Source organism: Amia ocellicauda, chromosome 6, assembly GCF_036373705.1.
Source record: "Amia ocellicauda isolate fAmiCal2 chromosome 6, fAmiCal2.hap1, whole genome shotgun sequence".
NCBI lineage: Eukaryota > Metazoa > Chordata > Actinopteri > Amiiformes > Amiidae > Amia > Amia ocellicauda.
In genome coordinates, this window is record NC_089855.1 from 17,790,363 (window position 1) to 17,817,073 (window position 26,711).

At 38.6% G+C, this 26,711-nt stretch overlaps 2 protein-coding genes across 8 annotated transcripts in view; both read left to right on the forward strand.

Annotated features, from left to right (window-relative positions):
• LOC136751117 (mitogen-activated protein kinase kinase kinase kinase 4) overlaps window positions 1-12,966 on the forward strand; it is a 90,677-nt gene extending 77,711 nt beyond the window's left edge. For all 7 annotated transcript variants that reach the window (XM_066706443.1, XM_066706441.1, XM_066706446.1 and 4 more), the window contains 9 exons: window positions 1,770-1,887; window positions 2,304-2,474; window positions 3,850-3,993; window positions 5,423-5,557; window positions 8,017-8,117; window positions 8,443-8,592; window positions 9,008-9,167; window positions 9,444-9,583; window positions 10,040-12,966. In XM_066706443.1, coding sequence (XP_066562540.1) covers window positions 1,770-1,887; window positions 2,304-2,474; window positions 3,850-3,993; window positions 5,423-5,557; window positions 8,017-8,117; window positions 8,443-8,592; window positions 9,008-9,167; window positions 9,444-9,583; window positions 10,040-10,123 — 1,203 coding nt within the window. In that variant the 3' untranslated portion in view covers window positions 10,124-12,966. The remainder of the gene's footprint in view (window positions 1-1,769; window positions 1,888-2,303; window positions 2,475-3,849; window positions 3,994-5,422; window positions 5,558-8,016; window positions 8,118-8,442; window positions 8,593-9,007; window positions 9,168-9,443; window positions 9,584-10,039) is intronic.
• A 2,360-nt stretch (window positions 12,967-15,326) lies between these two features.
• Window positions 15,327-25,532, forward strand: LOC136751119 (interleukin-1 receptor type 2). Its single transcript, XM_066706447.1, has 10 exons — window positions 15,327-15,741; window positions 16,850-16,931; window positions 17,214-17,463; window positions 17,642-17,822; window positions 18,166-18,340; window positions 18,554-18,610; window positions 19,363-19,422; window positions 19,726-19,861; window positions 20,213-20,358; window positions 22,162-25,532. The coding sequence occupies exons 1-10, from the start codon at window positions 15,724-15,726 to the stop codon at window positions 22,287-22,289; spliced, it is 1,233 nt and encodes a 410-aa protein (XP_066562544.1). The 5' UTR covers window positions 15,327-15,723; the 3' UTR covers window positions 22,290-25,532.
• The last annotated feature ends 1,179 nt before the right edge of the window (window positions 25,533-26,711 follow it).

A 26,711-nucleotide genomic window follows, 5' to 3' on the forward strand; every position in this document is an offset into this window, starting at 1 on the left:
AAAAGATGTAATGGAACAAACTGCAATATGGTATGGTCATCCTCTGCTTTGAGAAGCCCGACTGCAACAAGGAAGGTTCCCATTAAATTTGATCGGTTTGTAGTATTTCATGTAGGGGTTCACAGGTATCAGACTTTTTAGACCTCATTTATTGGAACTGATATCACACAACCTCACAGGCCAATTTATACTCGGCATTCACACACCTCTGGAAAAAAATGAATTGACCAGAGCAAGAGTTGGGGCTTATGGAAACCGAACGAGGACTAACGCTTTCTGCAGACAATTATAGTGTCTAGAATAGTCGTCACCTTACCTCCAAACAGCTGAAATGTCTGTGAAAGACATGGAGATTCCATCCACAATGGGCGAGTTCTTCCTAAAGCTTATGCCATCTCAAGCACACACATGGAGCGAATCACGACTCCTCTGTGTAGAAAGCGCTAGTGTCCTGTGTGTAAAACAGTGTGGACAGCACACCACTCTCGGCATTGGGCTTGAAAAGGCCACAGACGATCCGTGTTCTGGCAGGGACTCGACTTCTGTCTAATCGGTTTTTTGCTGCTATAGCTGACCTTGGATAACCTTGCTCAGGCATCTATGACCATCCTTGGAAATGCTCCCAAAGTCTCTGGGAGACTTTCAGGTTGTTTGCATCAAGCTCGCATGCCACTGATCTTTGAGAATGGCTTGCCTCCATCATACTAATTGATCTCTGCATTGGAGAAAACTGATCTGACTCCTCTATGAAATGCTGAATAATGAAAAAATGAAAAAAAAACTAATATATAATATGACACCCTATTTTCTTGGCCTTGATATCAGATATACTCAGGGCTTAAGTATAGATTTAAACCAGGTGTTACATTCTATATTCTTTTATCCTACTAATCTTTTATGGTTTTAGATGTACATTTGCCTTTGTGTTTCTCCCTGTATTGATGTTTATTTGTCAGATAAGTCAGTGTTTTTCACAGCAGCTGATGTGGCTGGTTTGTGATACAGAATCATAGATGCAGCTTTCTCAAAAATATGGTCTGTATATTTCCTCTAAAGACACTGAAGCTATTTTTTGGCATGGAGGTCATTCCTGTGTTCTCAGTTTCCAAAGTCAGTGAAAGCTCCAAGCATTTCTGAAAAGCAAAAGTGTTGACCTTCAGCGCTTTCTACATCCTGCTGATTTGACAATGCTCCCAAAGATTTATAGAGCTGAAAATGAATGTGTTCAGTTAAGCAAGTTCTTATTTTGGTAAAGTAAGACCTGGGGTGTTAACGATGACCAGGTCCTATAGCCCTCAATGACAAGAGTCTCCTAAGTAAATGTTATCCCTTTTTGTTTTTGAAATTGTCAATGCATGCTTTGCCTGCAATTAGAGTTATGAAATGTTAATTAAAGACTTTTTTGCTTAAGGAGAATTCTTGGGACTAACTGACTTGGAGAATAACATTTGGAGTCAGCTGGAAGCAGCTATTAATTTATTTGGATCTCTAACAGACTGTAGACATGTAAAATTAATCATCCACTCCACCTTCAAAATTGTACACCACTCATCTCATTGGATTAATTTAATGCATCTTCAGATTTCCCCCGTTCCATTGCATTTTGTGTACAATAATTACAAATCTCCCAAATGACATTTCATGCCAAAATCTTCACCTTCAGTGTATTAAGCTGTCATATAGGGACCATGATTTAGATACTCCTGTGGTGTGTTAACGGACGCAGTGTCTATTTTGAAGTCCTCATGGTGGTGGCCTCTGTGTTCCAGACCCAGTCTGCTAGTAACACTCTGCAGAAACACAAATCCTCCTCTTCCTTCACGCCCTTCATCGATCCCCGCCTGCTGCAGATCTCCCCGTCCAGCGGGACGACTGTGACGTCTGTGGGTGAGTGAGTCGCCGGGCAGCGCGGGTCACCAGCACTCCGCTTCCCCCCTCACTGTAGCTCCTCTCCTCCGCACAGCCAGAAGAGGCCAGGAATACTTTTCAAGATGGAAACTAATCTTTCTGCAGTCAAGTAGCACACCAGCTCTTGACATACTTGGAGCCAGTCCACATTGTTTCCAAGAACTGATACCTTAAAAATATCATGGCATAAATTAATATATATCCCACTGTGCAGTAGCCACAGTTAGCCAGCTGTCTGTCTGAACTTGAGTTATCTTTAAACACTGAAAGGAAAAGGATTGTTTGTAGGTTACTATAATGTGTTTGGTATTAATATAACAAAGCTCTTTCACTGTGTTGTGTAACACGCTGAGGAAGTGGCATTGACCACTTCTGATTTAATGATGTGCTTTCAGTGGGATTTGGCAATGAAGCCATGAGGCCAGATGCCCTTAGACAGGACCCTACCAGGAAGGGCTCTGTGGTGAACGTGAACCCAACCAACACACGACCCCAGAGTGACACACCGGAAATCCGCAAGTACAAGAAGAGGTTCAACTCCGAGATCCTCTGTGCTGCCTTATGGGGTATGTTCCCACACTGTCACCTTTACTGTGTAGTGCTGGGGCAGCCAAACCTATTCCTGGGAGAGCTGTGATCCTGCAGGTTTCACAGGTCTCTCAATCACCAAGCACTGGATACCTTGAACACTGGGACATTTTTACTAAATAAGATCAAAAATTGGCTCAATTCTGCAGTTAATGATCTGGATCAAATAAAAACCTGTAGGCCCTGTGGCTCTCCAGGACCAGGGTTGGCTGTCCCTGGTATAGTGTATATACTGCTGAATTTAATGATTTCATGGTATTGTAAGTGAAGGCAATTCATATGTACTCTTTTTTTTTTTTTTTTTTTTTTATGATACAAGAAAACCTCAAGCAAACACTGTATCCCTTTATTAACAGAATACTGAAGTGTGCCTGAAATCTTGGAATAATCTCCTGATGTAGCTACGGTGTTTTTATCATCACATACTTGGATTCATGTGTGAATTAGTGCAAACAATGTAAACGTCAATTTTCTTACTGAAAACAATGGTCTAGTTCATTTGACAACAAGAGGAAGATTTAAATGTGGAGTTTAACCAAGTGTTCCCACTAGGGGGCAGCATATACAATAATGCATAGGCTGTTTCTGAATCCATCACTTTGTGGGTAAGTATGGGATTACGGAATTGTATTAGGGCAACGCGGGGAGTTTTTTTTTTTGTTTTGTTTGTTTGCTCTCTCTCAATGAGTGGGTGCAGGGGGTTATATTCTGAGAAAATAGTCAGAATAAACTTCTGTGACTTGCCAAATATAGATGTGCAGTACTCGTGTCTGCTGTTCCCTTTTCCCTTCATTTGATATTAGTCACACATTTTGTCCCCTCATCCCTGCCTCAGCTCCGCTGCCCACCTGTGCGCAGACATGCGGTAACTGCAGTTTCTTGTTGAGTTTTATTCTGGGAAATAGAATGGTCTGAGGTGGCTATGGGAAATGGTATTTGAGAAATACAGCCCCCAAAAACAACAATGGCACAACAGCGAGGTTCATTTAGTTTCCTCTACCTTTAAAGGTCAATCTGGGTGGACAAATCCTGTATTACTAAGGATGGTGATAGTACGTAGTAGGGTTGATGGAGACTTCACTAGAGATTTACAGCCCTAGTCAATAGTTAATCTTCAGTCTTGTAAGAGGAAAATGTAAATTACGCAAACTTTACCAAAGAAAACAAAACTATATAGAACATAGTTTACAAACGAGAGGAGGCCATTCGACCCATCGTGCTCATTTTGTGTCCATTAATAACAAATTGATCCAAAGATCACATCCAGTCTATTTGCTTGCATTGTTTAAACTTGAGTTTCATGGTGGCTTCAGGAATGTTCAAAAAGTAAACCAAGAATAATTTTGTTCACAGGTGTCAATCTGCTAGTAGGTACTGAGAGTGGCCTAATGCTGCTGGACAGGAGTGGACAGGGGAAGGTATATCCTCTGATTGGTCGTAGACGTTTTCAACAGATGGACGTGCTTGAAGGCCTTAATGTCCTGGTGACAATATCAGGTAAAAAGTTTTTTCCCTTAGTAGTCGTCTTTTCTATTTTACAATATTTTATTTAAAAAGATGGTTTAGTGGTCCAATCGCATGCCTTTTCTGTGGGGTAAACCTCTGAGTTATAACTGAAAGATTCCTCTGTGGTCAGTGGATTTGACATGCACTTCACAGAGGACCCAGTCACACTTATAATTTAAGCAAATAATGTATAAATATCAGCTTTCCATGCAAGGCTAAATGTAGGTCTTTTAATAAAAAAAAGCATGGATGTGTGTGTATGACTTACAAATGCAGCAATACCCTGAAGAAATGTGAAATGTTACAGTATCCTTAGAATACAGAGGTGATGTTTCTAGTTTCATAAATTTCTCATTATGCAGTTTTTCTTTTTTAATGACTAGGTTTTGAGTTCTCAATACATCTGACCTCTATACAGCTTTATAAGAGGAACATTCAGTTCGTTCCTTCAGCATGTGTACATATGTGTTGGTAGTGTTTTTTTTATTTCTTCTCCTTTCTCCCCCTCACTGTGGTCTTGAGTTCCCTTTAAGCGTACACATTACTGTTTCCAGGAAGTGTTGCCATCAGTGCCGTGACTGCGGTGGGACAGAATAGGAAATTGAGCAAAGAAAGTGTACATTTTCTCAAATTTATGACCAATGTCATGGTTTACTTGGCTGTTCTACATTTTCCCAATATGAATGTAGGCTTTAACTGAAATAATTAATCACTTCAATAAAGAAATGAACTCCAACAGATCCTTGTCAGTCCACAGCCAACCATAAGTATTGTGAACTTGGCCATTGTGGAACCTAAACCTAAACGCTCTTTAGGTTGGTCCAGTGTGACGCTGAAGTCTGTAAACTATGAGCATCTGGTTAGGACTATTATTTTGTAATTCCTTACTTTGGAAATGTATTTGGCACATGGGAAGGTGGTTGAGTATCCACAAAGGTGATCAAAGTGTTCTGGAAAGAGCTTGCATCCTATAGTGCAGGGGTTCACAAAGTGCAGCCTGGGTGCCAAATGTGGCCCTTGAGGATGATTTTGTGTGGCCCCTCAAAGCCAACCTTCAACCACCCCTTTTCTGAACTTTTACTGTATTTTTACACTTACTGAAAAAATCTGTTACAAATTGCACATGTAATTTGGGGGGAAAATAATAAAACAACAATTAAAGTTCATAAATGTTCCCTAACAGAAATGTATAGGAAATAAAAAGGTATGATTTGGGACATTTTGTTTTCATCAGTGGTTCATTTTCTACTGTGGCTCCTTCATCCCATGCAACCTCCGGAAATTGGCCCTCCATCACCAGACATTGGGAACCCCTGCTCTAGTGGAATTTCTCCTTTTGTTCCACACCTGGATTTATGGCTCAGGCTTTGTGTCCCTGAATGTTTATTACAATTTTTGTGTATACTTGTTTTCTCCTAAGGCAAGAAGAACAAGCTGAGAGTTTACTACTTGTCCTGGCTAAGGAATAAGATCTTGCATAATGACCCAGAAGTGGAGAAGAAGCAAGGGTGGACAACCGTGGGCGACCTGGAAGGCTGTGTGCACTATAAAGTTGGTATGTAGAATTTATGTAAAGAGAAAATGATCGAACACGAACGAAGCACCAGCCATCTGTTTTTTATTTCTCCTGAAAGATGTCCGCGTAGTCGTCCTCAAGACAGCCGTCACAACCATCATACGAATTGAGCAGCTAAAGTTACCCTTCTCGGTTTGTCCACAGGATTCAGTGATTTGTAGAAAAGTGTAGTGGTAGTGCAGAGTGGAGAAATGTATACTGATTGTTAAAACTGGTGAAAATGTATATATTATTCAGATTATTAATTTTAGCCTTTGATCGTACCAGTGAAACTTTTTGCATAGGCTAATAAGGACAAAATAGTCAATCAACAATGTTTCCTTTGAATATTTAGGTTTGACTGGGGTAGTAGTTTGAGCTTTTTCCATCAGAATTAATCTTTAGTGTTTATGAAAGTTGTATTTTAAAGGTTCTATTTTTATTTTCAGTTTAATTGCTTTAGCGAAGTAAGATCAAGCTAAACAATACTGAGAAAAAAATGCCTGTTTGGAATTAACATTGTACAGTCACAACGTAGTCCTTTCCCAAGAGTTGCAACGTCCTGCTTTATAAATGTGACTAAGAACTGATAAAGAAAAGGATTGACCACAAACTTTTTTTTTTTATATATATATATATATATATATATATATATATATATATATATATATATATATATATATATATATATACATAACACATTTGTTGGATAGTATATACAAGGAAATTCACTTTCCTGTGAAAAGTACAGAAAAACATCTTGACTTCCTGATATTGATTGCCATTCCAGGAGCCCAAACAGGAAAGAGAAGCTATACTTCCCAGTAGGAAAGTCCAAACAAACAAACCACCCTGAGAGTTACGGGCAAACTGTCGGGTCCATGTCTTTCCGATAGTTGAAATGATATAAATACTCTTATTACAAAAATTAATGTGGCAATCCTTCCCACACCATTAGTTGACTGTAGCCCTTGGCACAAGATAGTTTTTTTTAGTGTTCCCCTTGCACTATTATTATTATTATTATTATTATTATTATTTTTATTTATTGGCAGATGCCCTTATCCAGGGCGACTTACAACATGAGTGCAAAACAAAGTGCATAAATACAGTTCAGCATCAATTATTACAAATTCTATTTACATACAACAATTGAAAATATAATACATTTTACAACTTCCAATTTACAATTTACACAGGCAAGTACAGTAAGTGAGGTCCTACATCCTGGATGCTGAAAGCTAATTGCTGTCAAGATGTAGGGTCACAGTCAAGGGCTACAGGAAAGGGAGCAAGGAGGATCAAGAACGCAAGAAGCAAATAAAACTCTGTGAAGTGCTATCTAATGGGGGTAAATGCCATACACAATGTTTGGTAATATAGTTTTGATACACTTATTTTATGTTAGCTGTTCAGATCTTATGTGACTTGCTGTTAAACAAAATTGCTGTAAAAGACAACTAAGGGCTGGATTCAATCAAAACTTTGACCCACCCGCTAATAGTAAAATACAAAACTGTACTCAGTTGCGGCTTCATTTTTAGTAAGATGCCACTTTCTTCTAATCATAAATGTAACCGCTATGATGTACAGGTTTGTAGTTTTCTATTAGTGGGTGGGTCAAAGATTTGATTCGGTCCGGATCTAAGTATCAGGCAAAATCAATAATAAAAGGCCCCATGACCACAATATACAGCAACTCGGAAAGCACTTCTGATTAGCTCAATAACATAGGATCGCATCAGAGTAGACCGCATACCAGTACCAGTCACAGCCCACAACCACACGTAGGTATTTCATTGCCATTTAACTAGTCATGATAATAGTTAAACAAACCATAACAATAACAAAAGTCACGAAAAGCACTCTTCCTCGCAACGGCAACCAGTTGAGCAAGTGTTCCATAACACTGTTGTGTAATGTACAACATGCTGACGCAACAAAATAAAACTTGGTTGTATTAACTCCTTCACTGGCACAGTAATGGGGAGGCCAATATGACAATGTGAAAAACGTAAGCCTTAAACTCCATTCTCTAACCTGACCACTGATCCCAAATTAAATAAGTAATTCTTCTGTAATCCAGTGATCATTTCTTCCTCCATTGCCGATCAATCAATTAAAAACTAAAGTAAACAAGTCTACTTGGTTCATAGACCAAGAAAAAAACGCAAAAGAAAAACCAAGTCCTGATAATGCAAACTAAATTTAATTTTGATACATCAATCAGAATCACCCCTTCTGGATTTTACCCATAATACATCCCTATTAAAATGAAATGCAATGCCACTTTCACAAGTCTGTAGAGACATTTTGCTGACCTTTTTTCCTGCTCCTTAAAAGCAGTTATAGATAGTTACACTGAAGTAGTGTTCAAAAGCACATTTTCTTGAAACGTCTCTTCTTAAATTGTGGTGATTGTATGTTTGTTTAACAACTTGCCTCTTTTCCCCCACCAGTAAAATATGAGCGCATCAAGTTCTTAGTAATTGCATTGAAGAATTCTGTGGAAGTCTATGCATGGGCACCCAAGCCATACCACAAGTTCATGGCCTTTAAGGTGAGGAGTTATTACATTTTAATATTTTTATAAAGGGTACTACCAGCCAGGTCTACCATGTTCTCCATGTTTTAATGTATGATAAATTTGTTAAATAAATCGTACAAGGAAAACATATACTGATGTCAGGAAGTAAGATTAAATGTGAGGGAAACATAACATAACGTACCTCTCTGTGGGTGAGCAGCTTAATTGAAGGCGTGATATCTCAATGTCAAGCCCTGTAAATATGAATGTAGCGTACAAGACATGCCTGTGGTAGATGGGAAAGAGAAGTTTAGTCGACTGTGTGGAAGCTGACAGTGGTCCTCTTTCCTACCTGCAGTCATTTGGAGATTTGGTGCACAAGCCGTTGTTGGTGGACCTGACAGTTGAAGAAGGCCAGAGGCTGAAGGTGATCTATGGCTCCTTTTCTGGATTCCATGCTGTGGATGTGGACTCAGGGACGGTTTATGACATCTATCTACCGACGCATGTAAGATCCTGCTGTGAACTCCTGATGATACTAATTGAGCTGACACGCACACACTCACCCCGCCATTGTGCTCTCCTAATGCGATTTTAAGTAATTTTCCTTTCTGATTTAGTCATTGTAAATTACTGTCATTGGGGACTGTTTTCAGGGAGATTCATGGATTAAAGAAGCAATCCTACGACCAACAGCAGATGCCTGTGTAGAAGTGAAATTTGGATTTAAGCAAGATGCATGGTGCCATTTTGTTGGCACGTACTGTAGAGCAGGGGAAGCTTGTTTTTGAAATCTTTCTCGATGTCAACATTTGCATGCGAGTTCGCAATGAAATACTCAACTCAGAGAAGGGTCACTCCTGAGAGGTCCCTGCAGGCAGTGGTGTTACACGAATTCACTTATGATTAATTCAACCTTTTAGATCCAGAGCAGCATTCAACCGCACGCCATCATCATCCTGCCCAACACCGATGGCATTGAGCTGCTGGTGTGCTATGAGGATGAAGGAGTCTACGTCAACACCTATGGCAGGATCACCAAAGATGTGGTTCTGCAGTGGGGAGAGATGCCCACTTCAGTCGGTAAGACGGCTGCTTTCAGCCTCCCAGGGATCCCCCAGTGGAGAACCATAATCGTCTCCTCTTAAAATATGCATCTCAAAGGGAAGTTGGGATAATATAATGAGTTTACAGTGAAAAAGAGCAATACAAGTTCAGTAGTTTCAGATGATATATGTGCATGGCTTTTTCCTCATGGAGATTGTTGTTTGTCAGTTAAAGGTTGTGAAATGTCATTTTGAAGGTAGGATGTGCTGGTTGCCTTTTTTTAATGAATTTTTACCATTCTTCCCTGTACAGCCTACATCAGATCAAACCAGATCATGGGCTGGGGGGAGAAAGCGATAGAGATCCGCTCGGTGGAGACTGGCCACCTGGATGGAGTGTTCATGCACAAAAGGGCCCAGAGATTAAAGTTCCTGTGTGAAAGAAATGACAAGGTTTGAGGCAGTTTCTCTTCATCTTCAAAGTTTTCTGTCTATTAATGTACCGTTTTAGGTTTACACACAAACATTAGTGTTTTTTTGGACTGTACTATACTGTACAAGCTTGACACTGCTCTTCCATTGTTTCAGTGCTCAATGCTAAACAGATGTTGATCATAACAGTTTTGTCACTTGTCCTTGTGGTTTTAGCGCAGTTAGTGGCAGCCTCACAACCTGCTCCCATGGCCAGGGTTTGTTTCCGGTCTATAATAACAGATTTTTAACACAATTCTATAAATAAAACAGTTCCGTTTTATGTGAGGGCAAAACAAAAGGCCGTCTTTGTTTAGACAATACTACCTATTGGTTGCGATTTCCCATACCAGAAAGACTCGGAGACCAGAGCTACGTCGACGCTTGCCTGGCTCCCTTGTTTCTAAAGCGGTGTAACGTTTGACTTTTTCTCCCCAGGTATTCTTTGCCTCTGTCCGTTCTGGTGGCTCCAGTCAGGTCTACTTCATGACCCTGGGAAGAAGCTCCCTTCTGAGCTGGTAGGAGAAAAGCCAGGGAACCCAATGGACAACTGTTTTTCACAAGATATGAAACACAAAAAAACCTTGAACTAATCTACAACTGGAGAACAAGCTGCACTGAGGCCATATTCTATCTAAAGGCTGTCACCTGGTGAAAATAGATTTTAGAAATTACAAAACCATAGAAAAGGAATGGCTGCAAAGCCCCTGGTGCTGTTAAGATTATGGCTGTCAGGTGCCAGTCGCACGGTGGCTTTGACATGCTGTCAGACAGTAACACCTCAACTGTTTCAGACTTCCTGGGCTTCAGATGACTTTGCTTGTTGACAATTTTACAGAGCCCTAACATGAATAATATAGCAAAGCTAAACTTTGGATAAGCAAGTGAGAACGAGAAGGGATGGCTGCATTGGCATCACAGAGGGTTAGTCTAAAAGTATTAATACTATAGTGTATTTAAATGTCTTTCTTTTTGATAGTGACAGCTGAAAATGGGAGGAGGGGGCAGGATTTAGTGTTTTTAATGTCAGGATGGAAAGAGATGGGGACTGAGTTGTGTTCTGTGAATTGGTTGCACCTGAAAGCAAAGGACCAGAGATGTTGATTTCTTAAATTGTTGGGATTAGGGTTATGTTGCAGGTTAAAATCTACTTCAGAATAACATTTGTGTTTTTTTTGTTTGTTTTCTGCATAGAAGTGCAAAGGTTTATTTTTTTGTTTTTTGTCCTCCTAAGTTTGCACTTAGATCCCTTTTTAAGTTTTGTTTAGTTTTTTTAACCTACCTCATTGTTGAAATGCAAGAGCTACAGGAGGTGGTTTAATGCTTTCTAAAGAATTGAAATACAGCAACAAAGTCTCTTGTTTTGATTCTTTGTCAAACCAAATTGACAGCAAACTTGTTTGGGAGGGGGGAATAATGGACTGATATCATGCCAGCAGACCATTGAATAAATGACCTGAAGGCAGTAATGGCAGAAACAGCGAAGATACTGGTTTTGAATAATGGAGAAGCATGAAACATCAGAAATGTTATACATGGTTTTAAGGTTAACTAATACAGAGGTGACTGCTTAATTCAGCTAGAAATCAGATGTTTGTAGCAGGTGGTAACTTTGCTAGGATTCTTAACTGTATGTAGTAGGAAACCAGTGTTTTTTTTGTTTTTTCCCTTTTCTTTGTTTTCTGAATGCAATGCACTAAATATATTTCAAGAATGTAGAAAATACTGCTTAATGGTAAATGGCATAATCTGTACTTACAATGATGCGAGATCCCAGTCCAGTCCAGAAGTTTTTTTGTTTTTTTTTGTTTGTTTTTTTTAAGACAAAATGGAGAAGAGCTGGAATGATTTTGTTGGACAGAAAAAATAAATAAATCTTGAAATTTACAGTAGTGTATCAGCAGTTCTATGTTGTTTAAACTGTCTTTTCATTACTTGAGAGACTTAAAGTGTATAATACGTTGGTGATGTAATCAAACACCGTGGTATTGCATTATCCTACCGTAGGCTCCTTTTGGGTACCGTGTTGACAGCTGCCTTAAAGCTGTTCATTCATCGAACAGAATCTGTTTCTTATAGGGCTTAGACTTCTGCAATCTCGATATGAAACAGCATGACTTGTAGGGCATTTTTGAAGTTGTATACTTGGTTAACTTTTAAATGGCAGGTCATATGAATAACCATTTTATAAATTAACTGGTTTCCCAAATCATGAAGCAAAATGCATCTAAGTGTGTGAAGGCTGTTACAGCACAGCAAGCAGTTTGCATGTGAAGGCATAAAGTAAACCAATGTGGACAACCCATCTTCGGGTCACTCTTTTACCCCGTTTTATTTGTTTAAGCACTGAAGGCAGTTCCCCCCTCCTCCTGCCACAGGAGGATTTCTTCTTCTTCAAAATGCTCTATTTCAAGGAGCCAAGATGTTTGTAATATTAGAGAAAAGTTATGTGATCATCAAAGACCTAAACGCATTTCTCTTTTTTTTTTTTCTCTGGGGAAGTTGGTTCATTTTCATTTTTAATGTCCTCAAGGCACTGCACTTGTACTCGCAAAGTATTTGATCCAATTTCTTGTATGTGAAATTTCAAAGAAAACAAATGTGTATGAGGTCTTTACGGTAATTAGTCCCTCAAATACTGTCTCTCATTTGACTATCTCATTCTTGTTGCTAAATACAGTACGGCCTTTCAGACATAAGTGACTTTACCATTAGCAGAAATCTGTTGACATTTTAAAGTAGAAAACATTTTCTCTCGGCAGTCTGTGACTAGCAGCTCCCACTGTAAGAGGTGTGCCAAGGTGGCGATTTTACAAGTAACAGTATTACAAAACCACTACATGAAAATCATTTTGAAGAACTCTTTGAGCATCATATATTTTTAACTTCTAGATTTAGTTGAGAAGCTTAATGATAGTTGATTTTATTTCTGTAACTTGCGTAACCCTAATTATACGACTGCAGTGTTTTTAATATTATGCACACGTTATGTTGAGAAAATGTTTACAGAAACAATGTTTTGTTACACTAATGTGCATCATATATTTATGGTTTATTTGAAAGCATTTTTGTGTTTTTTTGTTTTTTTTAGCTTGTTTTGTATTATAAGTACACTTTTTTTTTATATATATATATCCATAACCCTAAATTCTGCTGTTTTTTTTTTTTTTTTAAGATACAAAAGTAATACAAATGACAAATTGTGAATTAATTACTAGTTATCTAGCTGCAAAGCAGACCGGTTACAGGTTAAAATGTTTTCATCCATCGTTTCTGCCATGCTAACTTATGTCCTCTGTGTATTATGGGAATTCCTGTATTTTCCTGAAGGTCATTTTTTTCTTGAATAAACTCGAAGTAATATACCCTGTGTTTTGTTTTTGCTTGTCTGGTGTTTGTCTCAAACTGAAGGAAACGCTTGCATTTAACAGGAAGGATGTGGGAATGGGTAACACTAATATCTGTGCAGTTATGAAGTTCTTCAGATTTGTCAAGATTTTAAAAAGCAGCCAGAACAGGTATTACATTTGAGTTCAGATTCATACAAGTGATGGTTCTTGAGCTTGATGTAATTTTCTCCATTAAATTTACTTTTGGAAAAAAGGAAGAATGCACTCAAAAAAGGAAGTGATGCGTATATTGATGTTGCAAATCCCTAGCATGTTCGCTGTTATATAACGTAAGGGAACCGCGCTCCCTCCCCTCTTTTTTTCATTTTATTTTCCTTCCGACCACTGTGTAAATATAAACTGGGTGCACACTGACGTAAATGACGCTGTCAATTAAGTGTTGGGGGTTCCCTGGAATTTTGTTATCGGCAGGATTTAATGTTATGTTTGTGTGTGTTCCTATGTGTGTTCATGTTTTAGTATTATAGAAACTGCTGCGAAAAATAAAATCATAACCCGATCACCCAAGACGACTGTGTTGATGATTTTTTTTTTTTTTTTTTTTTTTTTTTTTTTTTTTTGGTCTATCGGTTACTGATACTGAAACATTTTAAATCTAACAGAATAATAAAATCTTCCCCTTTCACTGGGATCCTGTTAATAAAGTAGCAAGGTTATTATAATGGAACAAAATAGAAAAATAAGCAGTTTGTCTAACACTTCAAATCCCTTTTAGGTAAATACAATTAGAATTGTATTTTATTTTGATTGCATTCACTGACAATGGTGACCTCTCAGTGCAATTTGTAAACCAAGCTGAAGAGCTTCAGGTGCTAAGTAAAGGGTGCATAAGCACATCAGCCAGGCCTGGGGTGGGGGCTGTGGCACTGTTGTGTGACCATCAGAGGACTCCTTATCTGCTCTACTAATGGCTGAGCAACTTCCTGACCTGCTGTTTGGGACTTCTGGAGCTCGCTTCTGGACCTCCAAGCTGTAGACTTCATGTTACACTGGATAAAGATGTGTGGACCAGTGGAGCTGTCAAAGAGCTGGAGTACAACACTTAGCTTTTGTGTTCACAAACAAGGCATATGGTTGGTGTTTGCAAGAATCCCAATTTTAAAAATAGCCTTAAATCTAGGGGGCTTTAATTATTAGGTTGTGTTTTGGCAAGATGACAAATTATAGGTTACTCTGCTGCACAGGGAATATTACAAGACATTGTTTGTGCAGTCCAGACATTCACTGGTGTGAGTACATCACAACCTGTATGTTTATAGACCGGATGCTGAATTAAGCAAGAACTGAGAATGTCCTACAAATTAAATTCCCACACCATGCAATGCAAGTTGTGCAACTTTAATTTGAAATCCATAATATTGTTTAACTTTTAAGAGACTGGTCACATATTAATGTAACTGAAAAATTCAAGAAATGCATCATGGAAATAAGTCCTTGTAAATATTCCTATCAAATAAACCGATTACATGCATGCATTTAGTTAGTTTTTTTTTTTTTTTTTTTTTTTTTTTTTTTTTTTTTTGAGGACTCCCTATGTTAGGCGTTTTTACAGATTGAAATGTGTCCCAGGAAGAGTGAAGCATGGGTACTCTGCCGAAGTCAATATTTGTGTAGGATTCCAATGAAAACATGGTTCCTGCAAACAGGCAGGATCTGCAACCTCGGCCCATTCTTTGGCTAAAGATTTAAATATAAAATGAATTTCATGTGAAGGGGCAGTCGTCTGTGCTACGGATTTATTATTATTTTTTGTATTATTATTTTTGCAATATTTCACAAATATTTCTAATCTAATCAAGTTGTCAATTGTCAATATTGGATTTGGAGCATCCTGTCTTAAGGCTTTATTTATTGAGGAACTCGAAGGCTAGACCCATTTCCTTCCCCTCTACACAATACCTTAGTATGTCCTAAAACTCACTGTTTCAAATACAATGTGCAGGATTTGCAAAATATTATGGTAATAATGGATTTTCTAAAAGAAGAAACTGCAGCTGCGTTGCTGCATAGCAGTCTAGAAACCCGACAGAGGCAGAGTATGAATCACAATCAAACTTTGTCTTTCTGTTGTACTAGTAGTTTCACCAAAAACGCACCTTCAGCTAATTATAATTCCTGGATACTTACAAATCTTTGTTTTGTTACATGTGTTATCACTGGCTTTGGTTGTGAGATGGGTTTTTTTTTTTTTCCCTAATTGGTAAATTCAAAATCCATTGCAGAAGGTCAAACGAATTGGATATTTGAGGAAAATAAACATTAAATTAAAATTGAGCTTGTAAACAGACATGGTTGTGTTTGTGGCTGTTCCATTATGTAAGCAGATAAAGGGAACAGTCACAGACAGACATATGTGTATTTTTTAACAAGGACAGTGTGAACTTCATATTTAAAAAAATCTCTCCAGGAGCAGTTCAATTTAAATGTACAGAAACAAGTACACATTTCATTTTAATTAAAAAATTAAATTAAAAAAATATGAAAACTATATTTAATATACCTGGACATCATATCAAGGGATGTGAATGAATGAGAGTTTTACCGTGTTACCATTCTCAGCTGTAACATAAGATCAGATTGAGTGGCTGATTGAGAAATGCTCAGGAATTTCCACTCCTGGTAGAGTACTGAAGTATATAAATGTCAGAGTCTGTCATTCCGGTCATAACAGAAAAGGAACCTTATTAGGAAACATCATTTGTTCTTCTCACCATGGATCTGTTGGACAAGGTAAGAAAATCTTTTTCAACAGTATTTCTCCAATGGCTTATCAGTTTATGAATAAAATGTAATATATAATTATTGTTTTCTAAGACTTGTGGTTCAATTAATATTATGTTGTATTGTACTGCTAAGGTTGTGTATTAATTATCTCTGCATGTTCACTTTTGATGTGTGATTTCCACATGTAACAAGGATGAAATTAAGGCGTATTAAGTACAAGTATTATACAACAAATATTGTATTCCCTAACCCAGCTTCCAGAGAGTTTGCATACTGTACTGAACTTCAGGAGCGGGTTTAATTAAAGTGGCTGAATTATTAATAATAATACATTTATAATAATAATTGCAAGAGTACATTTAAATCAGGTCTAGGAAGCTGCTGGGACATTAAATAGCATTTGTAGCTTTGAAAGGAGGGCCCCAAGGGTGCGCTAAATGAAAAATAATGAGGTCTGGGGTCCTTAAGCCAAGACAGAGCCATGCTGATATGGGTCTGTTTCTGTGGGTGGTTCTCGGAGAATGTGTGGATAATTTACAGTGCAGCCTAATATTTATCCAGGCAATATTTTAAGCTATGGCTGGGTGTGATGAAGTACTGCATTCATATTCCCTCTATGAAATGTGGAAAACACATTAGTTGTATTGGCTATTCTGCGATTATTTTATCTTATTTAATAACATCGCACAATTAGTGAACACTTGTTTGTAAGGAACAACAGATCAAAATAAATGACAAATGCAGAGAAAGAAAAAATGAACAAAATAAATCTATTACTCAAAAGAGGAAAGAAAACTGCTTCGTTTTAACGAGGGATTTTACCTTTATTTTTTGTTTGCTTTTCTCCAATATTTCTGTGGGGCAGGTGAGCTTGGAAAACATATCAGTGCAGTTTTGAAAATCACAATAACCATTTTAGGCTCAAGAAATGATACATGTGCAGGAAACATCTCCAGGCCTGGGAAACATTTGTACAACTGCCTTCTCATGAACCCGGGAGTTACTTGGCTACACCAGGTAGTACCTGGTAGAGATTGCATACCACCTTTATTAGGCATTAAAGGGGAAACCTTATGTAATCTGGTCTGTCTATCTTTGTTGTTTTCCTCCATAGCTGCTCTGGGCCTCAGCTACCGTACTCATCGTGTGTCTGAATGCTGCGTGTGCATATAGACTCCCTCGGTTACCATATATAGGTATGTATGGAAAAGGAGAGTCCTGCCATTACCTTCTATGGCTGGTGGAAGAAAGAGAACACTTAAATGAAATGAGAATGCATCATTTGCATGTTGAATGACAAAATGCAGTGGTAGTCCAGTCGTCAAAGCTGTAGCGTGTCTTGCATACCCCTTAGGGTTTATGGAAAGTCTGTGAGTCCCCACTTCTCGATTTCTTTGAACGGTTGTTTTGAATCTCCTCATTGTGTTTGGCTACATTTTGTGTGGGGATAACATCCGTCCCCCTCATTTCCTTTGCAGAACAATGCATCCAGTTGCCCTCCGTGCTCCCCCTGTATGCCTTGCAGGGAGATGCAGTACAGCTGAAGTGCGACGATCCGCTTAGCTACCTGGGCTGGTCGGTCCCCCAGGGATTCATCTACCAGTGGATCCGTGATGGCACCAGGGTATCGGTCTCAGTGAGTGAGGGCAGAGTCGAGATGCAGGAGGAGCTCCTGCTATTTTTGCCTGCTCTCACTGGAGACTCTGGGAATTACACCTGCATCCTCAGGTCCGTCTTTACCAGCTGCTTTGTGAATATGTGATGTAGTGATATAGGGATGCAGCATGATTACCGTAGGTCTATATTCATGGGCGGATTTTGTGTTGTTGTCCAGTATCTCCAGACTGGTATTCTCCAGTGCCATAGAATGACAGTGAGACTGAGGCTTTCTTTGGCTGTGTTGTAGGAATGACTCATACTGTGTGTCCAGCCCCATCCTTCTGAATGTCTACGAAAGCAAGCTCAACAATCTGGATGACATCTCGTACTTAAATGAAGCAAATCCAGGCACTTTGGGAATGGTGATTTGCCCCGATTTACCAAACTTTCTCACAATGGCCAACTGGGGAGACCTGAAATGGTTCAAGGTATACTGTCTTTGTTTAATTGTTATGACAAGTGTTTTCTTCTGGCCACATAGATTAAGATCATATTACGAAACAAGTAAACATTGCCATGGTATTGCGCTTCAGTACCAATGTCAGAAGTGATTAGAGCAACCACAAGCTTTTGAAGTCTGTTTGGACATGAAATGAGTTTGATTTGTGGTAATTCTTTTCAGATTTTCAGATCCATCAATAGGCTTTCCAGACAGTTAGTAATCAGTGCCAGCTTTTCTTTCATTCAGCTTTTGTTTTAGTTTATGCATGACGTTGCTGAAATTGTAGGCAGTTTCTTAATATGACACACAATGTTGGCTTGTTTTTCCAGGAATCTACCCCTATAGTATCCTCTGAAGAAAAAACCCGTTACAAGAGAGACGAAATGATTCTCTTCATTCAAGATGTAAAATTTGGAGATGAAGGTTACTACACCTGTGCACTCAATTTTTCATTTAACAACAAGCAATTGAAAGTGACAAGGACGATTAAGCTGCAAATTGCAGGTAATTATAAAAGTGAAATGAACTTTTGAAACTTTGTATTTATCCTTAATCCCAGAGGTTTACTAGCACTGGAATAGAAATACATAAATAAATACAAATCATTGGTTTACTTTATGACTAACTTTAATATAATGTACGTAGGATGCAGATGGAGTTCTGAAAAGGTCCCTGTACAAGCAATAAACTAATGATAGACTTCTTTCCCCTTCACAGGAACACCAACCAAACCAAGTGTAACACATCCCCTCAGCAGCACCACTAGACCATCAGGTAATGAAAGCAGCCCTGGGAGTTCTATGTTCACAGTACAGTAAATCACAGTATGTTGGCATGTAAAAAAAACTTGTATGTGGGAAAACGCTAAAGGAATGAGTTTCTCCAGCTCTCCTGGAGCGCATTGAGTCTCTTTCCTCCTGTTCTGAGTATACAGTTAGGTCCATAAATATTTGGACAGTGACAAAATTGTCATCATTTTGGCTCTGTACACCACCACAATGGATTTGAAAGGAAACAATCAAGATGTGCTTTAAGTGTAAGCTTTTGAGCCCCTTAAATTGGGAAAAAAACACATATACAAATGGATGTAATTCCTACACCATTCACCCAGGTTGGATGAATCTCAAATTAAAGATGAAAGTCTACACTTAAAGCACATCTTGATTGTTTCCTTTCAAATCCATTGTGGTGGCATACAGAGCCAAAATTATGACAATTGTGTCACTGTCCAAATATTTATGGACCTAACCGTAGAGATAGTGACCATTGAACAATGCTCATGTATTATACATGCTTAGAGTCTGGACTGAAAACAATCATATGAACCTCTGAATCCCTGAGCCACGTAGTTCAAACAAACACCTAGCTAGTCACCCTAAAACACAATCCCCAAGAATCTTTTTATTATAATGGAGAAATGTTATGTAACTTCCCCTCACTTCCCTCCATGATTAGTCTACAGTGAACGTGTCAATTTTCATCCCAGATTTTTCATTTGCTTACTTTTCTATTAACTTTTTTAAAAGGAGAGCGTATTCCACCGAAGATCATCTATCCGATCAACGACACCTATGACAGCGAGCTTGGTAAATTAATTCAATACTTTTTCTTATCATGAGGATTGTCCTTGTGTGATTTCGATTGCAGGGCTGATATGAGAATATGTTAGGACTGCCTCATCACAGAAATATTCTGTAGAAATATAGTCTGTAGAACAGGCAGCTAATTTGCTCTTACCCTGTAAACTTATTTTTTTTCCGTTTTTAGTATAGATTTTATCACCGATGTTTTAACTATGCTTGTGTTTCTTCTGGGATTGCATTGTACTTGTACTGTAAAAAAATAAAAAATGCAATCATGCTGTTTTTTTTCTCACTTTCTGTCTGCAGGCTCCAGTCTGATAATCCCTTGTCAAGTTCTTCCAGGACAGCAATCAGCGCACACAACTGATGTCACATGGCTGGTTAATGGGCTGAACGTTGAAGACTTTTTCATCAGCAGTCGTGTCTTACAGGGAGAAAAGATGTAATGCGGTTTTTGTGTTTGTTTAAATATGATTTATCATTTAATAATGAATGACTGTAATATTTATTTTAAAATGTTACCAGTGAATTAAGTTTGTTTACTATATCTATGACTTACAATATCTGGTCTCCTTTGTTGCCGATTTATAGGCAATGCTAAATAATACATTTTTAAATACTAAAATACATCTGTAAACACTAGGTAGAACATACTTAACACCATGTATTGTTTGGGATAGTTTACGAACTATAAATCAGACAATATACTGCATGCCTGAAGCAAGACCTTGATCTACTGAAGATCTTAAATAAGTATAACTGAAATCTAAATTAATTCTCCTTCCCTTTTCAGACTGTATATTGAGAATGGAGCTTACTACATTCAGGTCGATCTCATCATTACTGAATTGCTCAAAGAAGATACAAAATCCGAGTTTAAGTGTGTGGCTCAAAATCGAAATGGATACCATGAAACGACTGTTCAAATCAATGAAAAAAGTAAGTTGCAAGCCGTAATAACTGAACAAGTACAGTGCATCCAAAAAGTATTCACAGCGCTTCACTTTTTCCACATTTTGTTATGTTACAGCCTTATTCCAAAATGGATTAAATTCATTATTTTCCTCAAAATTCTACAAACAATACCCCATAATGACAACGTGAAAGAAGTTGGTTTGAAATCTTTGCAGATTTATTAAAAATAAAAAACAAAAAAAGCACATGTACATAAGTATTCACAGCCTTTGCCATGACACTCAATATTGAGCTCAGGTGCATCCTGTTTCCACTGATCATCCTTGAGATGTTTCTACAACTTGATTGGAGTCCACCTGTGGTAAATTCAGTTGATTGGACATGATTTGGAAAGGCACACACCTGTCTATATAAGGTCCCACAGTTAACAGTGCATGTCAGAGCACGAACCAAGCCATGAAGTCCAAGGAATTGTCTGTAGACCTCCGAGACAGGATTGTATCGAGGCACAGATCTGGGGAAGGGTACAGAAACATTTCTGCAGCTTTGAAGGTCCCAATGAGCACAGTGGCCTCCATCATCCGTAAATGGAAGAAGTTTGGAACCACCAGGACTCTTCCTAGAGCTGGCCGCCCGGCCAAACTGAGCGAATGGGGGAGAAGGGTCTTAGTCAGGGAGGTGACCAAGAACCTGATGAAGCTCCAGCGTGTCTCTGTGGAGAGAGGAGAACCTTCCAGAAGAACAACCATCTCTGCAGCACTCCACCAATCAGGCCTGTATGGTAAAGTGGCCAGACGGAAGCCACTCCCTAGTAAAAGGCACATGACAACCCGCCTGGAGGACTCTCAGACCATGAGAAACAAAACTCTCTGGTCTGATGAAACAAAGATTGAACTCATGTCTGGAGGAAACCAGGCACCGCTCATCACCTGGCCAATACCATCCCTACAGTGAAGCATGGTGGTGGCAGCATCATGCTGTGGGGATGTTTTTCAGCGGCAGGAACTGGGAGACTAGTCAGGATCGAGGGAAAGATGAATGCAGCAATGTACAGAGACATCCTTGATGACAACCTGCTCCAGAGCGCTCTGGGGCGAAGGTTCATCTTCCAACAGGACAACGACCCTAAGCACACAGCCAAGATAACAAAGGAGTGGCTACAGGACAACTCTGAATGTCCTTGAGTGGCCCAGCCAGAGCCCAGACTTGAACCCGAATGAACATCTCTGCAGAGATCTGAAAATGGCTGTGCACCGACGCTCCCCATCCAACCTGATGGAGCTTGAGAGGTCCTGCAAAGAAGAATGGGAGAAACTGCCCAAAAATAGGTGTGCCAAGCTTGTAGCATCATACTCAAAAAGACTTGAGGCTGTAATTGGTGCCAAAGGTGCTTCAACAAAGTATTGAGCAAAGGCTGTGAATACTTATGTACATGTGCTTTTTTTGTTTTTTATTTTGAATACATTTGCAAAGATTTCAAACCAACTTCTTTCACGTCGTCATTATGGGGTATTGTTTGTAGAATTTTGAGGAAAATAATGAATTTAATCCATTTTGCAATAAGGCTGTAACATAACAAAATGTGGAAAAAGTGAAGAGCTGTGAATACTTTCTGGATGCACTGTATATCTGTACCCTAAGAAAAATAACATAAGCTACAGGGTTCTAGTGTTGGGTTATAACATTGCTTTACATGTTTGTGTTCACATTCCACAAATTCCACCTCCTGTTTCAGATGTTCCTCTCTGCCTTGAAATGCACATTTAAAAGGCATACATGTATTTATCTGTATTTAAATGCTTCCTATTCTGTTTCTTGTTTTTCCAGATACAATGGGTACATGGCTGATAGTGGGACTTTTTGCATCTGGGAGTTTTCTCATTGTCATCTCTGTCGTCTTCTGGCAACTTTTTAAACACAGTAACAAAAAAGATTATATCTTAACAAAATCTTAATTGGTTGTAGTCTTTAGTTGGTATGCCACAGTTACATAGTCCAGTGCAGTGAAAAAAATACCCACACAAGTACTCAGGACAGTGGAGAACTGAAATGCTGTCAAGCGAGAAAACTAGCTCTGTTGAAACACCCACTCTAGGAATACAAGCAGACATCGTGTGCAACTTATGAGTTTAAAAATTCAACAGGATGCAAACAACAAAACAATGAAAGGTATATCACTAAAACTTATGAAGTAATAAGTTATGTTTAATGTTATTCGGAGACCCACTGCTGTTTAAATTGTTGGTTTGTGCTGGGTATTCGTACTGTTTAACAGTATCCAACTGACAAATAAACATAGTCATGTTAGAATCCAAGTCTTAGCCTAAAACCTGGTGATATGACTTATTCCTGTGTCTCACTTTTTTCCACTCTTTGGATATCTATTCATATGTACACAAGTGTATTTCTCTCTCTCTCAAACATGGGGGGTGGGGTGGTTATATTCTGAGAAAAATTCTGAATTTCTGAGAATTGGATTTAGCAATAAGGAAGTTATTTGATTAATTAAAATCACTATATTATTACAAGTAGTCGAACATTGAAGAGACATTGTGGCCTTTTGGAAAAACCATTCAGAGGCTGTAGTCGAAACCGCATACTACCATACTACACGTACTACATACCAACATTTCAGTAGTATGCACTATGCATATTGAATTTGTAGAATGGTAAAAGTACCTGGATGGCTTTCTGCATTCACCAAAATATGCAGTATACAACCCTTCCCTCTAAGGGGACAAGTGGACCCAAACCATGCCAGGAAAATGCCCCCCACAGCATAGCAGAGCCTCCAGACCCACTCACTGTAGGGGTCAAGCAGTCAGGCCTGTACCGTTCTCTTGCTGTCACCACACACACACTCGCCTACTTGTGGAGAACACTAGCCAATTGAGCATCTTTGTGAGCGTCTTCCTGCCATTCGTGCCCCAATAATGACCCCTCTTTCAAAGTCACTTTCCTTTCGCTCCTCTTGCCATCTTTATCCAAAATCGAGGTCAACTGGGCCTGCTCAGCATTTTTATACATGCCACAGAGCATGATGGGATGTTAATTCTTAATTGTGTCATGCAGTACACCTGTTTGGAGGCATCTGCATTCGTTATATTCCTCCAATCATTTCTTAAGGTTTTTCCTTTAATTTCTCACCTGTCTGTATATAGCACACTGAATCATTTATCTTCATATTGCATACTGTACTTACTAGTCAGAAAATCCATATGTAGCATGCAGTGTGTACTTATACAGTATGCAGTATGTAGTAGGGTAGTATGCAGTTTCAAATACAGCCATAGCCTTTGTGCAGGAGGAACTATCGAGTAATGGCCAGATGCAAGGCTATCGCTGGGTGCATCTTTGCGCTATTCAAAGGGGATTCATCTCAGAAATTCTGACTTTTTTCTCAGAAGTTTATTATTTTTTGCTCAGAAAATAACCCCCCTCACACCCCCTCTTTGAGAGAGAAAAAAAAAAAAAACTCACTATGTGGCCCTAATACACTTCCATACTTAAGCAAGGTGTCTCCAGAAGTTTATATCTAATAAACATATAAACACTAGATGGCACTAAAGTTACACACTTGCAAATGTTTGAGAAATAAATTATTGATACAAGCAATGTAATGCTTAATCTAGGAATACTATGTATTTATTTATTTATTAATTGAATTGAAATTAATATGTTTTGTTCAAGTAAGTGTACATTATTATATTTAATTTCCTAAACATTTCAGTACAATCTGCATGTTCTTGTGAGAACACTACATTTAACATGTTGATAAGGAATGGACAAAGGTATCTAGCCTAGGTTTCTAACAAAACGTGCCATGGTAAAAACAGTGAAGATTGTAGTGTACTATGCCACAGTACAATGTAGTGTGTTGCACTGTAGTCACAATCATAATGAAGTGTTGTTTCTTGTGTACTGTGGTAGCCTAGCAGCACACTAATGTGCCGTGTGTTGAACTTTGAACTCTCTACCGCCTTATCATTCCATTGTAAGCTAAGCTATGAGCTGACATCAAATTGCAAGGATACAAGATTAATCATAGCACATATGTTTCCTTTAAAATGTAATAATATAACAGTGATATGATATACATGACTGGGATATAGATAAAGGGAAACATGTTAGAGATGTAGAGACAAAGACATGAGACACTTTTAAGCAGCCTTCTACCACACTTGTGCATATTATAGAGGGGTTATGATGTGAAATCAACTTAAGTGTTATTGGGGTTCATTTTATGGCTGATAATAATAACTTACATATACAGATAGTGACTTACATACTGTCATGAACATACCTGCATTTATACTCAGCTACTAACTTTTACATACTTTCAGTACATAACTACGGATGCCTACTAGTCCTAACCTAAAGTATACTATTATATATCACTGATATTAACCTGCAAACTACCATAAAAATTATTCCTATCCAGTAATATATCATGCAAAATGTACTGTCACATGCAGACAAAGTATCTTCAGACTCTTTAAATTCCAGTTGACATTCTGCGTGATGCCAGACTCCAGTTAGGTCCTCAGTTAGGGACTTGGGCTCATAAAACAAAACGTGCAGGTAATCATACCATTAAGGACAAACCGCCCCCATATACATAGATACCAAGAATAACAGAATATAAAAGAAAATACCAATAAGTGAAAGAAAAGAGCAAAAATGAATAATAATAATGATAATCCACCAGAGAATAAAGATTGTTTTGGGAACATCTACTTTTATTCATTTATTTCCTTTATATTCTTTGTATTGTTAATGGTTTCATGTTGTTAATGCATTTATTTCTATAAAGCAATCATTAATTTGTGTTTACTCCTTTTCTTTCATTATCAGTTTCCTGGAGTTGTACAGCTAATGTCTTTAGTATATTCAATCAGCTGAAACAATATAAAGTTGTGTGTTTTAGGGCATATGTGTCTGGTTGAGGACTTAATACAATGTCTTTGATCTGCTGTCTGAAGCACCAATTAACACATCAGACACAACAACAACAGTAATAAACTCAGGCCTGTGTTAATGATTGTGCACGTGATTAATCTATTTGTACAATTGTATTTTAACAAGATGTAGTCACTTCTGATAGATTTGACTGCAACCCATTGTCTATCTGAACATTAAAAGCGTCTCCAACTCACATCTTTAGTACTTAATTTCATGTGAGAGGAGTAATTTTGTAATAAACTTGTTACTTCTTCAGTTTTGTAACCTGAGAATAAAGAAAAGATTTATGAAGATAATAAAACTTACAGGTTTTAAGCCTCTCTCACCTCCTGTGACATTTGTCTTACCGTTAACAGCTATAGGCGACATACATGAAAACAAACACACAAATTGTAACCGTGTAACAGGTGGGGTTGTACGTTGGATTTTTCTTTAATTGGATAATCAGCCCCCCATAAAACAGGTGAGGGTTGTATCTGTGTGAGGAAGCAATTACAGTCAGGACTGCCAGCAGCTGTACTGGATTCCTGGTTTAACCTTTCTTTTCTGCAGTGAAAGTAAGTCTCCCTGCATCGTGGCATCCATAGCCAGGGAGACAGAGGCATTCCTGCAGCTGCTCCGCTTTCAGCTCCTTCGTCTCCAGCTGGCGTCGCTCTGCCGAATCAGCCAGGCTCAGCCAGTTCCATGTCTCCCACGTCAGACACCAGTGTAACAGATTTCAGCTGTAGGGTTCTGTAACACTCTGTAAATAAGAACTGCTCTTTTATTTAAACACTGCTCTTACACAACTCTAATAAGAACAACAGGCTGTAACCCAGGACACAAACAGAGGGGAAGGGCAGGAAGGCTGCTTCAGACTCCTACTGTCACAGCCAGGAGGGGTGGTAGGATAGACCAAGGTTAATACAGGAGGTGACAGGGGACAGGGGACACAGGGCACTATACTGACCCTCCTTAACACCCTTGGACTATGTACATTGATACAGGCATGCATCTGTCTCCAATGTGCAAATGCCGGGCAGTAGACCCCCACTGCAATGCCATGCCACCACTAGGTGGTGATACAGTATCTCCGGTGATGCACAACAGGTTTTCAGCTTTCAGCAATGACTATAGCTTGGCGAAATGCAATTGTGTAAATAGAATTAACATATGCATTGTAATTAACATATGTCTGAGATGATGATGTAAACTGAAAGATTTACAAGTTGCCATAGACAGACAGGACAGTACAGGTGAGAGGCAGCCATCTTGTTGTGTTCCTAGTTTCAGACTTAGTCTTAGCATTCCTGATTTTAAGTGACTTAATTGAAGTTAATCTTGTCTGTAGTTTGCCTTAATTTAAGTCAAGTCAGTACAGCTGCTGAGTTGGTGAAAGTAAATTGGCTGAAGGAAAGGTGATTTAGTTTAGGACT

What these genes read in the sequence shown, in the direction of transcription:
- LOC136751119 (XM_066706447.1), top strand. An exon ending in GAGACCTGAAATGGTTCAAG is followed by an intron (nt 17,823 to 18,165) that starts GTATACTGTCTT and finishes TTGTTTTTCCAG; the next exon opens with GAATCTACCCCTATAGTATC. An exon ending in CACCTATGACAGCGAGCTTG is followed by an intron (nt 19,423 to 19,725) that starts GTAAATTAATTC and finishes TTCTGTCTGCAG; the next exon opens with GCTCCAGTCTGATAATCCCT.